The following is a 14,309-nucleotide window of genomic DNA, read 5'->3' as shown; positions in this document are numbered from 1 at the left end:
TGAAACCCATACGACTCAAATTACATAATAACCGTTACTTCAACAAAAGAATGAAACTAGGCCCTTGTGCCATCCATCTACGACTTCAAAGCTGTCTCTTGGAGACTTCCCCACACCTAACCGATATTCTGGGCACCAATCTCAAGCGCAAAAAAAAAAAAAAGTCAAAGAGCCAAACCCTTTAAAATAATAGAGAGAGATGTTTTTTTCCTTTGTTATTAAGTTTATAAAGCCATCTCTCCCAATTAATGCAAATTAGTTAACAAAGAAGATGAATTGGGAAGAGAAATACCTTGATCTTTTCTTGGTCCCATGTGGATTATTGATCATGTTTGGTTACCATCTCTTCCTCCTCTATAGAATCCTAAGGTGTCCTGATAATACAGCCATTGGATATGAGAATCACAACAAGAAAGCTTGGGTTGAGAGATTCATGCAACAGGTCAGTATTTCCATCTTCTTTCATCGTTAATTTAGCTAAATTATCTCATATTATTAATAGTGGGTTTTTTTGTAGGCTGATTCAAAGGATATGTCGATAGCTCTATCAGTGATCTCAAGCAACATAACAGCTTCATCAAACTTGGCTTCTCTTTCCATCGTTCTAAGCTCGTTAATTGGGGCATGGGTCGGAAGTACTGACCACAACATATTCTTAAGCGATCTTGTTTACGGTGACACGAGCAACACAACCATTGTCATTAAGTACATCAGCCTCTTGTCTTGTTTCCTCTTAGCCTTCGCATCGTTCATCCATTCCGTGAGACACTTCGTCCATGCAAACTTCCTCATGACCACTCCGAACTCTGAAGTAGATGTGAAATATGTGACGCTAGACGTGATCAAAGGAAGCAATTACTTTTCACTTGGGCTTCGAGCGCATTACTTTGCTATTACATTGTTGCTTTGGATCTTCGGCCCAGTCCCGATGTTTGCTTCATCAGTGATTCTGGTTATGATTCTTCATAATTTTGACTCCAATTCATGCCCATTACATAATTATCAGAGTCCAAACCAAAAGAATGGTAATGGAGTTTAATTAGGTGCATCAACACGGGGATGAAGATCGCCAAGCAACGAGGCAATGGAGATCATACGAGAGCTTGGGAATATTAATTTTGGGTATTAGAACAAAACACAATCTTCGTTCCTTCTCCGAATTCAAATGAGTTTCTTCTTTTAAGTCAATCCACAACTGCTTGATTTTTGTTAAAAGTTTAGAATCTTGGTGTTCAAACCAAGAACAGATCTTATATGACTAAGTCAAAATCATTGTAAATTTAAATTTCGAATAACTGATTGATTTAATCTGATTTACTTTGATTATGGAACTTAGTATAACTCAGTTGATATGTACTACCTTTGATCAAGCATGAGAGATGGATGAGAGGTAAGATTAAGAAGGGTAAAATAAAAAATGAAAAATTCCAAAATGTTTAAGATTGAATCTTTAAGAGGATATAAATAAAGAAAAGTCTTTTAAGTCGATTTGGCCACGTACATCAAAGATCAATGATCTATAGCCCAAGTTAGATTGAGTGTTACAACCAATTCAAGATATCTAAAAATACATGTGATGTAGGACAAGTTGCAAAAGAATTCATAGAAGGTTTGGATTGCCAAAAGTCGAAATGAAAGGTTTAATATAACAAAACTATATAAAAATAGTAAAAATAAACTAAACATGAAAATAGAAACTGTTTAACATAAGAAGTAAGGCAAAATTTACTGTTTTTGATTTTGACTTCTATAACTAATGTTATTAAGGAAACAAAACTTTTATAAAATAACAAAATTACCTAAAAAAGAGGGTATTAGGCCTAAAGATGAAAAGACCATGGTCATGTTTGGATCTGAAATATCTTGACATTTCTATTCAAGCATGGGTTTCTCACTATGTGAAAACTGAAAAATTCCACAGAAAAATTAGATGGGCCAAGGCCCACAAATTTTAGAAATTGAATTTTGACAGTCTAAGATCTTCGAAATTCTTGATGTTCCCAGATTTGAGGGCTTAGAGCTGTTGAATTTGTTCCATCTTTATTTAATTTGATGATTTCAGCCAGTTAAAAAAAAATTGACAAAATAAATTTCGACACTAATTTGATCCCTTTGTCTGTCAAATTTTATGAAATTGAAGGCCTTGGGCTGACAAATTTGGGCTTTCTTCATATTGTTTATGCGGATGATTCTGACTCCATCGCCCATCCAGGTCAATGGGCTCATATGAGCCTAGGCATTTTGTTTGAACTTTTGGTGATCCAAATGTTCCATGTATTCTTTTACATAAACATGAATGGAGGTAGTAAGAAAACATATATACGAAGGCACAAGCCTTAACTGAAGATATAACCTGAGATTGAGTGGAAAGACTAGATAAGATTAGTTATGCCAACCCAAATAAAATATTGCATTGGAAACCAGCAGCCCAAATAAGTAAGATTAGTAATGCCAACCCAAATAAAAAACAAAGAATCAAACAAACTAAAGAATCATTAAAGGATATTACTTGTGCATAATTAAGAATATAAGTTGCTTTCAGTGTCAATTTTCCCAACTAATTATAAAACTACAATATTTTTTGTATTAGAAGGACGTGATCTGATACTGAACCCCTTTATCCAAATTACCATGTCAAAGGAGAAGGAGGTCAAAAGGATACCTGGAAGAGATTTTACCTACTACATTTGAAAAGGATGAGCCCGATTTCCAAGTCAAGAAAAAAATATCTAATAAAATCGGGAAGCAGATTGAAATTGAAGATTCCACGATTTTAGATTTTGAGGGACCATATGAGCTCATGGAAATGTATTTGGATGAGATCTAATGTCCCAAAGTTTTTTTTTTTTTTTTTCAACTACGGTAAATTGTGGAGCCTGATAGTACTGGTCAAGGGGTTTAGTATCAGATCACGGCCTTCTAGTTCAAACGATATTGTAGTTTAATAATTAGTTGGGCAGATTGACACTGAAAGCAACTTATATTCTTAATTATGCACAACCAATTCTTTATTTGAATCTTTAGTTTGTTTGATTGTTTGTTTATTACATTTGACTTCTTCATTTAGTTTCTGGTTTCCAATGCAATATTTAATTTGGGTTGGCATTTTAGAAATTTGAATTTTATTGACATTCTTGGATGAATATTACAAACGTCCCAATAGGATCTCTTGGGGTATTTCCGGGGTGGAATCCTCTAAAGAATTTTTCCAAGGGTATTTTCATAATTTTATTTATTTTTATGTAAAACCCCAGTTAGATTTCCCTAGGAGTATATATATATATCTATTATCGGTGAAAATGTGTAATCTGTAACTACAAATTTTCTCATCATAGTGAAATTGGTGTGATTCGTAGAAATACCCCAATCTTGCAGGAACCTCGTAAAAATCTTTGTGTTTTGTGTGTGCTACATCTTGATTTACTTTTCTTTATGTATTGTTCTTAAATCAATTTATTTATGTAGTATAATGCTATTGACAAGTATTCAACCCACAATCCCCTCTAATAAAAACGGGTCATGAACTTGATGATGAAGTGTCAAAATAATTCATTCTCGCCATCTAAGAGTCAAACACGAAGGGAACATTTAAAAACTTGTATATATGAAAATACTTGGTTTGAATAATAATGAAGTGACCTCAAGATTGTACCTCATATCGCACATCCTGATATGAAAGTGTGAAGGAACCATAGATGCTTTTCATTGAAAAATCTTAACATCTAAAGTCTACACAGACTAGGGGTGTAACTTGGTTCGGTTTGAAGCCAAATCGGAAATGAACCGACCTAGATCGGTTCCATTAAATGAGAACCGGAATCAAACCAAATTGCCATAGAACCAAATTAACGCGAACTGAGTTAAGGTTGGTTTGGTTCAGTTCGATTCTATGAGTTGCCAATATCTTAAAAACCTAATTGAATCAACATATTTTTAATGAAAAATAAATAGATATGAATATGAAATCTCATATAATAAGTCATTTATCTATCCATCAATAAAAAAATTCATGTATCCATTAAGAAAAAATGGTCAATAGTTTTTTTTTATTAATTAAAGAAAGTCATTAATCCCATCCATCCAAAAAATATCATTAAACTATCTATAAAAAAAAATTAATCAATTTATCCATAAAAAAAAAAAAGGTATAATTTATTAAATAGATTAATAATATTTATTTATAATTATATTAATATAGGGATGCGGTTCTTAGAAGGCATGAACCAAGAACCAAATCAAATTGGTCGGTTCTCTATTTTGTTAATCCAGAACCTAACCAAAGTTCATTATAAACTGAACCAAACCAATCCAAAGCTCTCTGTTTGGTTCGATTCTCAATTTGAACCAAACCAAGTTGCACCTGTAATACAAACTATAAAACTAAGACTTCCTATTATGTACACATGGTATGAATTCGCGATTGATAGCTTCCTAGACCTTGCAGACTTTTCTAGTTGTCTTAGAAATTGATGAAGGAAAAATAATTTCTCGTGCCTCTTAATCTCCACCCATAGCGTAACATGTCTCGACAACACAAAACCGCCTTATTTTAGCTTTCACTGCCTCTATCTAAGTTCTTAATTTTAAGCCTTCTCACTACTTACTGTTTTAGGTCATTTAACATGAGTACTTCTTTTGATAGAGATTGTAATAGTCATTCGTTGAATACGACCAAACCATCTCAATCGACGGTTAGATTTTTTCTGACAAGTTGGGACCATGTTGTACTGAGAGTTTTAAAACCAATATATTTTTTCATTAATATATATTTAAGATAAAGACCACAACTTCATATTTTAAGTTAGGGAAAAATTGGCCGGGCCAATTTACAATCCTATTTCCACATATCACTATTGCATAAGTAATGGCTTGGCTCATCGTGGACCAGATTTGGGTAGTGCTACTAGGCCCATTTAGTTATTGCGCTAGACCATGTGAATTGGGTTGCATGGACCAAAGGATCACCAATCTATATTGACCCCATGAGCATGTGATACCCAAAAACATGATTGGGTACCACGTGGATGTAGAGCAGAAAATTTTTTAACAACTCTTGAAAAAAAATTATTGTTCTATTTGGATTTTAAATTTGAGAGTTCATTGGCCGTCTATTTTAAAGTCTTTGGTTAGGTAAATGCAAATTTTTTATTTTTATTTTTTAAACGCAATCAAGAACGAGAAATCTAGATGGTTGATGTGTCATTTGGGCCAACATGGAAGTTGAAGTGATCCAAATGAAGGCCTCGATCCAGGCTCTACATGTTCCTTAGGTCCGTGTAACTTTATGTACAAGATAAAGCTATATTTAAAATTAGGTCTGACCTGGGTCGACTCATAAATAGCCCTGAATATTTGTGGGACGGCCAGGCTGGACAAAATAATTTTATTAGGCCCAAACCAGTCAATTTAAACAGGCAAGCTTGGATTAGGATTTTGAGGTCCAATTAGCATGGGCTATGAATGGCCCGTCCTATTAGCTAATCGACTCATAAATAACCCTGAATACTTGTGGGACAGGTTAGGCTGGACATAAATATTTTTCTAGGCCCAAACCCATCAATTAAACGGGCCAAGCTTGGGTTTGGAATTTGGCGTCCAAATTGCATGGGCTGCGAATGGCCTGGCCTATTAGCTTATGAACCCTTACTTGCAGTGTCTATCCCCTTGTAAGTGATCTCCCGTTTTAATTCACGAATTTTTCATTTTTTCGAAGGACAGTATTATTCTCTGGAATATTGAATTATTCTGAATGGTTCATGTATTTTAAGTTAAAAAACAATATAAAAACAGAAATTTTATTTATTTATGAATTTTTATAAAACTTGACCGAAAAAATTGTTATTATAACTTGTTATATATTGTAAAGTGTAAACCTGTAATTTAATACTAGTTCGACTTTGAAATAGTCATACTTCAAAATTTTGGAGGAATTCATCTTTTTAGATGACAAATGTCTATTTTATCTTTTAAAAAATAATAACATCTTCTTTTATATTTATTTAAGATGTCACCTTAACTTTTCAAACTGATTATTTGTACCTTAATTTTGATTTTTGTTTTTTTTTTTAAACTAATAAAATAATAATCTCAGATCATTATTATCATCACCTTCATTGTCACTATCAATAATATCCCAATTTTTTTTATTTTTGAACTTTTAAAATGAGACGAATAATTCACATATAAACACATGAGCCATGATTTTCTAACTAATATTTCATATCGTGGCATGGGTTAGAATCATAAATCTTTACCCACCCATGGGTTGTCTAAGTGGTAAGGGCGAGCACGTGACCTGTGGGTTGGGCGCACGTCACGAGTTTGATTCCCCTCTTAGATTTTTCTCATGATTTAACTAGAACACCATGGCGGTGGGTTACTATGGTAGTCCTCCCTGAGATTAGTCGCGATACGTGCAAGCTGGCCAGACACATGGTTAGCAACAAAAAAAAAAAAAAAAAAAAATTATAAATCTTTTCCTTCGGATACACTATTGTACATTCTCATAAAATATGCATGACGGTGTATAAGAAAGGAAAAAAATATATAATTCTACTTCATGCCACGTCAGATGTGTATGTGTAGAGAAGCATATTTTTCATTTATAGAATTTTAATTTCATGAGGATTCATCTTTTTAGGTCCTTCATATATCCTAACGTTACTATTTTTCACAACTTTTAATGCAAAATTTTGACCGTTGGTGGATGTACGGTCGCATCCAAGCGATATAACCTTAAGTAGCCGACAAGTTCTGAAGAGACAAAGACAGGTCTAGTTCCTTTTGGCAAGATTTCTGTGGGCCCTCGTTTAAGAAACCACGTGTCCATCTTGCGTTTGGACAAAATAGTTTAAAAACTAATAACGATAAAGACACTGAACGTAAGATGCCTGATCGTGCAGGTGAGGTTTCCAAGACTTGACTCCCTTTACATATATACATATTAATTGTGATAAAATAACGAAAATACCCTTTTATAAAAAGTATGTTGATCTTGTAAGTTTGATTGGGCCCACTATGTTAAAATTGAAGTATTTTATCCAAGCCTTAATTGGTATTGTATCACCGATTTATTTATTTTTCATTATTTTAAATTTTATAATTTAAAAAAAATCAATAATAATATTTCAATCTAGTCGGTATATGGAGTGGGGAGATTTTTATGATAAATCCATATATCTCGAGATTGAGTCATATTGGAGTAATATCAAAATTGACATTGATTCCCACATTAGTGATGTGGAGGTGCACATACAATCATAAATGTTTTTCATTTGTATTTGAGGAAAAGTGTTTATGATTTTGTACATGTATCCACATTAACAATGTGAGAATCAATGTCAATTTTAATGTTACTTCAATATTTTCTCTTGAGATTTACATCGTAATTAATTAGGTTTAAAATCAACTCTTTAGATATTTTGAATTTTGTAGCATTTATTAAATTAAATCTCAATTGTAACCAAGAGCTTTTATTTTTCAAAGGGACTCCTTCAATTGTAATCAAATTACTCTAATGTTTAGTATTTAAAATATATGAATTTTGTTAAAAATGTACCTTAAGGGCACACGTTAAAGTGCATTAATTACACTTGTGAAATTGAATGTTGTACCGAAAATACTATATATAAAAAAATTACCAATATGACCTCAAATGCCTACTCCCAAAGTGTATTTATTGCACTTTAACATGTGCCTAAGGGCACACGTTAATAGGACCCAAAAGATATTGATACCAGTTTCGTTCATTTTCGAGGCATACACATATAATTATGATGTGGTGTGAAGGTTGTTTTCCTAACAAACTGCACTAATCTTGAACAAATCTCAATAATGGGCATGTTAAATTATGATTTTAGACTTTGATAATTAATTTGTAGATTTATTACCACAATATCCATCTTGGGTTTTTGACAAATTCTACTTTTTTTTTCTTCTTTTCTTACTTACATTTATCTCGAACTACTAGTCTGTAAATTACATTTTCTATTACAATCTTACAATTTTTATTTTAATTTAAAAAAAAAAATCTAGTGATCTAATTATACCATCAAAATACATAATTCAATCATTAATTATGAAGTCAATTCATTTTATTTATTTTTAATAAAGAGAGATAAAACTCATTGTATGATTTGTTCATCAAATATGATATTCATGTGGGTCCATGAAAGAAGAAACAATGGAGAGCAATTATAACCACATGTATATATATATATATATTTTTCATATTTGAACATTTTCCTTTTCCCAAACCTTAACATGGTAAATGTGGGTGGTGAGGCTGTGGGGTCACGTGAGAATTGGATCTTATTAAAGATGAAATAAATCCTCTAATCAGGACACGTGGATGGTCGAAACCGTACTAGTTGGGGGAGTGAGAGAGAGAGAGAGTGATTATGACGAAAGTACGATGAGAGGTCGTAGTATCAAATCGCTGCAGAAAAGTCAGTGACAGCAGCACCCGCGTAAAAGTCGAGGGTTCTCTGCAAAGTTACATCAATCCTTCTGATTTCCAGTCTGTATAAGACTACAGACTATGCTTTACAGTCTGTCAGTAGACACCACCACAGCCACTTGTTGCTTCTTAAATATATCATTTTTAACATTCAATAATTAATTTTATTTTGTAACTTTAATCTCTCTATTAAAAGGATAATAGTTTTATAATTATATTTTATTCTATTTACTTTAATTTAAAATGTTAAAAATATCTTATTATTTTATTTATCCCTCCGTATACAGTAAAAATAGCATAATTTAAAATGAGAACTACTATTGCCACACCATCTTTTACTAATGCTACACCAATTCATATATAAATCAACAAAAAAAAAAGAAATAGAGTGAGTTGTCACACCAAATTTTATTAAGAACACCCCAAGATGTGTGTTAATAGCTTTGTTGTTGTCGCATGAATTATGGTGGTCTGAGAAGAATTTGGTGTGGCGATTCTCAAAATATATTTATTTTACCTTATCATTTACATTTTAATAAATAAAAAATTTGTTAGTTCTATACATACACTTTCTATTCACAGAAGAGTGGTGCTAGAATGACCTCAAGATTTTATCGCATATCGTACATCCTGATGTGAAAGTGGATGATAATCATAGATGTTTTTTCACTCGTATCTCAATAAAATGCATCTATAATTTCTATATACAATTTCACGTCAAGATGTGTGAAGTGAGATACAATCTTTGAGGCCACTTCACCATTATTCTTCTCAAAATTCTAGTCACCATAAACAATTAATAATTTTATTTATTTATTTTTGTTATGTGGGTATAACATATATTTTTTAGAGTGATTCTATTGTCACACGAACTTTTGCTAAGAGCATCCTAATTCATGTGAAATCACTAAGGAATTATCACACATCTTGGTGTGCTCTTAGTAAATGTTGGTATAACAATAAAATCTCTTTATTTTTATAACAAGATGGATCATAATTTTCTTTAAAATGGTTATATTTGAAATATAATTGCCCATTTAACAGTTTCTAATATATAGGTAATGATTGTTTGAACTTTGAATCCAAAATATCTCAAAAGAGTGAGATGGCGATCAAAACTTTTTAATGTGCATGATTTATGATCCATTGAGATACCTTTTTTTTTTTTTTTTTTTTTTTTTTTCTTTTTTTTTAACCTTACGCATCAACCTCAGCAATACTAGACAAAATGATGAAGATTAGACTCTGTGACGAGGATTCGCTAATGTGATGATTATATAAATATCTTTAAGTAAAGAGCATGAGATGATAATGATATTCAGTTATTAGGTTATTTTACTCTTCATAATTTTGGAGGTATTTTTGAACTTTCACTCCTCGAGATAAATAATATCTTTAGGTTAGATCTTGGTCTTCAAGCTTCATTCTTTTGTTGTTGTTGATGTGCATGATTTTAATTTCTTAAGCAATTGAAGGCATAACGTAGAGGTCTAGTGTGGTGTTTGTTAATGATCCTCCGAAAATTAAGTCAGTGATAGTAGAAGTAGGAGAAGATGATGAAAATTTTAGAAAAGATGATGAATAGTGAATGTACATAGCGAATTTTCCTTCTAATTCTTTTTAAGAATGATTTTGCAACCTTTTCTCAGTCTTTGAGAGGAGATTTTATAATTCAAACTCAGGAATACGTGTCATCACACGATTAGTCCAGGTGCCATGATAGTTAGGGATGAATTGGATGGAGGTTATTTGATTCTTATTTGAGATTTATGTCTATGTATTATTAATATTGATATTTATTTTTTATTAGCATTGTCTCAGCACAATTAATGTTGAGTTGGTATAATTCATTGTTTAAGGATGTATGAGTTAGAAAATGTCACACTTATTTTAAGTTCTGATAAATACTTTTAGATATTGTATTTAATGAGAGGATTTGACACAGGGGAAGAACGCTTAACTCATTAAAATCTGTCTTATTATGATTGCACTCTTGAGTCCAAGATCTTGAATCAATCGATCCATGAGAGTTTCCTGAGCTATTATTACCTTCATACCTACGCTCAGTTTGTATTTTGAATTATATTGCCTATCTTGTCGTAAGGATATACTTTTTCAATTTTTACTATCATGTCTGCTCAATGTCTTGGACTAGGTTGAGATCGCATTTTCCTTGTAATTGTTTATCGTTTTATTCAGGTCTTACACAGACCTCGACAAATACCAACCCTTATTTTCAAAATGTGATTCTACAGTACTTACAATTAGTAGCACAATATTTTACCTTATGATTATTTTCCCAAAAGGACACGTACCCTTATCTCGTAGTGTTGCAAAAATGGTCTCCACAATAATGATGAATAATGCCCATCAAAACATTGTGTATAGGCAATATTTAAGTATTTTAATTATCAGAATAAAATATTCGACTTGAATAATTTTATTAATTCAATGTTATCTCCAATATTTAATTGTAAATTTCATTGATTAAACACATTTACAAAACATTTTCAATATTATACAAGTTGGCACCAAAAAATTGAAAGGTGTCCAAAACTACAAAACCATCTCAAATAATAACATTATCACGAGTTGAGATTTAAAATGGAGTCATGATAATCTGACCCCTCCACGTGGCATTCTCAGAAAATCATTACTCTTTAAAATATGTTGTAGAAAAACGACAACCGACATCTAAGTGAGATCCAAAAATATGGGTCCGATAGAGTAACTAAACAAGGTTTAAAACAGCGAGGCCAGGATCGACCTTGATTGACCCGATTTTCAATTTCCCAAACAAGTTCTTAGGCTTCAATTCTAATGTATATATCATTAATGATTGTGCATAAGAGTACTCAACAATTAAAGAATTACCCAAATCTGCAAAAAAAATTTGTTACCCATCAATCTCAAGGGGCATAATCTTTCACCCCCTTTTGGATAAATTGCCAACTAATAACAATCAATGTGATGGCCTAGAATTCAATGTGACCCAGAATTGGTTAGACTCAACCCAGCTCGAAGTATACAAATGGGTTCAGGTTACAGAAAATTTGCTTTGTGGGTTTTCTAAGTGGGTAAAAGATGAATTAAATGTAAATAAATATGTGCAGTGTTGTGGGTGGAAAGGATACAAAATTGAGGGACAAACATTCAAAGGAAAAAAAATATTTAAGGGACAAAGACTCAAAAGAGTGCAAAAAAAAAGGCCAAAAGAAAAGGTGTGGGCATTGAATGGTAATAATTACCTTGTTTTGTCCGGATTATTACTTATTACCATAAGGTCCGAACCACTAGGTTCGGGTCTAGGTTTTTTCTGGCTTGCAATTCAATAAATTCATTATGATTCATGTGTCCTACATCCTGAATCCATTGGGTTTTATGAGTTATTTGGCGCTTACTTTGATTTACTCTCCAGACAACAAAATCTTTCAAGGCTTCGATGATGATGATGATGATGACAAGGATTCTTCAATAAAAGATTTATGGGATCACAAAAATCTCGATCTCAATAACTAGTTTTTATGACTTTGAACATTAAAGAGACCATTTAGCCCTTTTTTGTGGGATTGTATTTTAAGTCTTGTATTCAAATCAATTAAGATGATTTAGTCATGTACAACGAAAGTTGATTATGATTCCAGTTAAGAAATGTATAAGTTAAAGTTCTAAGGTAGCAGCTGAAGACAAAAAAATAAACTTGATTGAAGTTCTGAGAGTGGATACGAATGCTGTTTCTTCATTTCCCCCCACTCCAAGTTTAGGTAGATCCCAACTGATTATATATAGAAGAAAAGGTTCCATCTTGAGATAGGAGTAACCATTCAAATCTCTCCTAATCATACAATGAACTTCATTGAGGTCATTATTAGGAAGAAACGTGACTTTATTGATAAAAAAGAAATGATTTTTGACATAATTGACTAAGATAAATTTGGGGAGTCCAACCCAAAATTAATTGGCAATGAGTGGAAATTCTAGGAGTTTATACGGAGAGAGGCAAGGCAATGAGTGTATGATGTGGGACTAAACTCAACATGTCCTCACAAGTGTGTGTCGAACTGAGCCAAAACATGTGGAGATATGAACTGGATTGGATGAAGTGGAGGAGAAAAATGCCCACTTTAATACAATGATAAGTTTGAGGATCCAACTCAAAACCAATTAGTAATAAGTAAAAAGGCCTAAGAGCTTATAAGGAGAGAGAAAAGGTAACGAGTGACTGAACTCAATAAATTAAATATAAGATTTATTCAAACAATCCAAAATTTTACGATTAAGGCTTTAACGATGATGATGTTGAGTAATACATGCATGTCACACATTAGGTGGTCCATTGAGAATGGCTGGGATTAACTGTCCCCTTACATCAATTGTGGTTGTTAACATATTTTGTCAATCAAATGTAAAAGAGTTTACATTTTGATTTTGGTTTCCTTTAAAAGAGATCCGTGAGATAAAAGTTTAAAGTAAGACTAAACAAAATGTACTTAAAAAAGAAAGTTTGTAAGATTATTGGTATCTATGATAAATGTGTATCATACATTAGTTGATTCCTCAATGCTTAGATGGTCCGCTACTAAAATTACACAATTTGTGATAAGTCCCAACTTTAAATCCAATTGCTTCTTTGTATTTTTATAATAGTGTGGTGAGAGTCCTAATTAAATAAATAAGAGAGAGAGAGAGAGAGAGAGAGAGAGTCCATGGTTTTTCTTGTAGGGGGGCAAACTACAATCCATTGATATTGTCAATAATGGCTTTAACATATATTTTTGGATAAGAAGAAAAAAAAAAAAACAAAAAAACAAAAAACAAGAGAAAATATATTTATTCTTTTTCATAAATGAAGTACCAGTGAGAAGAGAATTGAATACCTCAATAAGCCAAGGATATACAAAAATACATATTTTTGTTCTAAAATCATCTTTTACTTGGTTACTTTCACCGTGTGTGTATATATAGGGAAATGTTCAGTACCAAACATTTTGGCAAAACATTTTTCAAAACATGGGTTAGAAGTTTTGGAATGGGCTGATTTTTGATGAGGTTGATCTCTACGGAGAGGAGATCATCATCACAAAAAATCAGCCCTAAAAATCAACTCATTCCAAAACTTCTAACACCATCAAAAATGGTTTACAAGAAATGGACGGGCCACGCTTTTTCAACTTGTAAACATGGGGCTAGAAGTTTTGGAATGGGCTGATTTTTTGTGAGAATGATCTCCTCACCGTAGAGATCATCCTCACAAAAAATCAGCCCACTCCAAAACTTCTAGCCCATGTAGAACAAAAATGGTTGGCTAAAATGTTGGCCAAAATGTTTGGTGCTGAACGGGACCCATATATATATTATTTTTATTTTTACAATTGTCATCGATAATCAACGAGTGTTGGGCGTAGTGGCCAAGGCCTCATTCCAAAAAAGATAGAGATTGATATTGAGTTCAAGTCACCCCCTCGTCGACAACCTACAAGGACTTATCTTTGGCTTACTTGGGTGTGGCATTTCTAAATCACCCCCAAAAATTTGAGTTGAGTGACGATTCCCCTCCAAAGATAGTATGTCCAAGGACTACCAAAAAAAATAGTATGTCCAAAGTCTCCCACCCCGTCCTCCCAACATTTTAAATCAATTATAGAATGGTAATTGGCATGGGCTTGAAGAAAGTTAATTAAGATGGTTTAAACACATTCAATGAAATTTGATTACAACTTTAATTAGAAAGAATATACAAGTTGAAAGTTTTACAATAATAAGGAGATCCAAGTAAATGAGGATTGAGATAGTGAAAACGTATACAAACACATTTTCAATAACAAAAGATGTGAACATAGTTGAATGGAGG

The 14,309-nt window shown here is 32.4% G+C and overlaps 1 protein-coding gene across 1 annotated transcript; it reads left to right on the top strand.

Annotated features, from left to right (window-relative positions):
• LOC147390453 (uncharacterized) lies at positions 1 to 1,326 on the top strand. The gene is made up of 2 exons (XM_086459407.1): positions 1 to 442; positions 518 to 1,326. The coding sequence occupies exons 1-2, from the start codon at positions 272 to 274 to the stop codon at positions 1,037 to 1,039; spliced, it is 693 nt and encodes a 230-aa protein (XP_086315533.1). The 5' UTR covers positions 1 to 271; the 3' UTR covers positions 1,040 to 1,326.
• Positions 1,327 to 14,309: the final 12,983 nt, after the last annotated feature.

Source organism: Akebia trifoliata, chromosome 11 (assembly GCF_017979445.1).
Source record: "Akebia trifoliata isolate Shusen 1 chromosome 11, ASM1797944v1, whole genome shotgun sequence".
In the NCBI taxonomy this organism is placed as follows: domain Eukaryota; kingdom Viridiplantae; phylum Streptophyta; class Magnoliopsida; order Ranunculales; family Lardizabalaceae; genus Akebia; species Akebia trifoliata.
The sequence above is the reverse complement of the archived record's forward strand: the minus strand, read 5'-3'. Positions and strand labels throughout refer to the sequence as shown.

Bases quoted from the DNA above. Each gene is read 5' to 3' on its own strand.
- LOC147390453 (XM_086459407.1), top strand. From the start codon at position 272: ATGAATTGGGAAGAGAAATACCTTGATCTTTTCTTGGTCCCATGTGGA. The intron at 443-517 runs GTCAGTATTTCC...GTTTTTTTGTAG, and splicing joins TTGAGAGATTCATGCAACAG to GCTGATTCAAAGGATATGTC.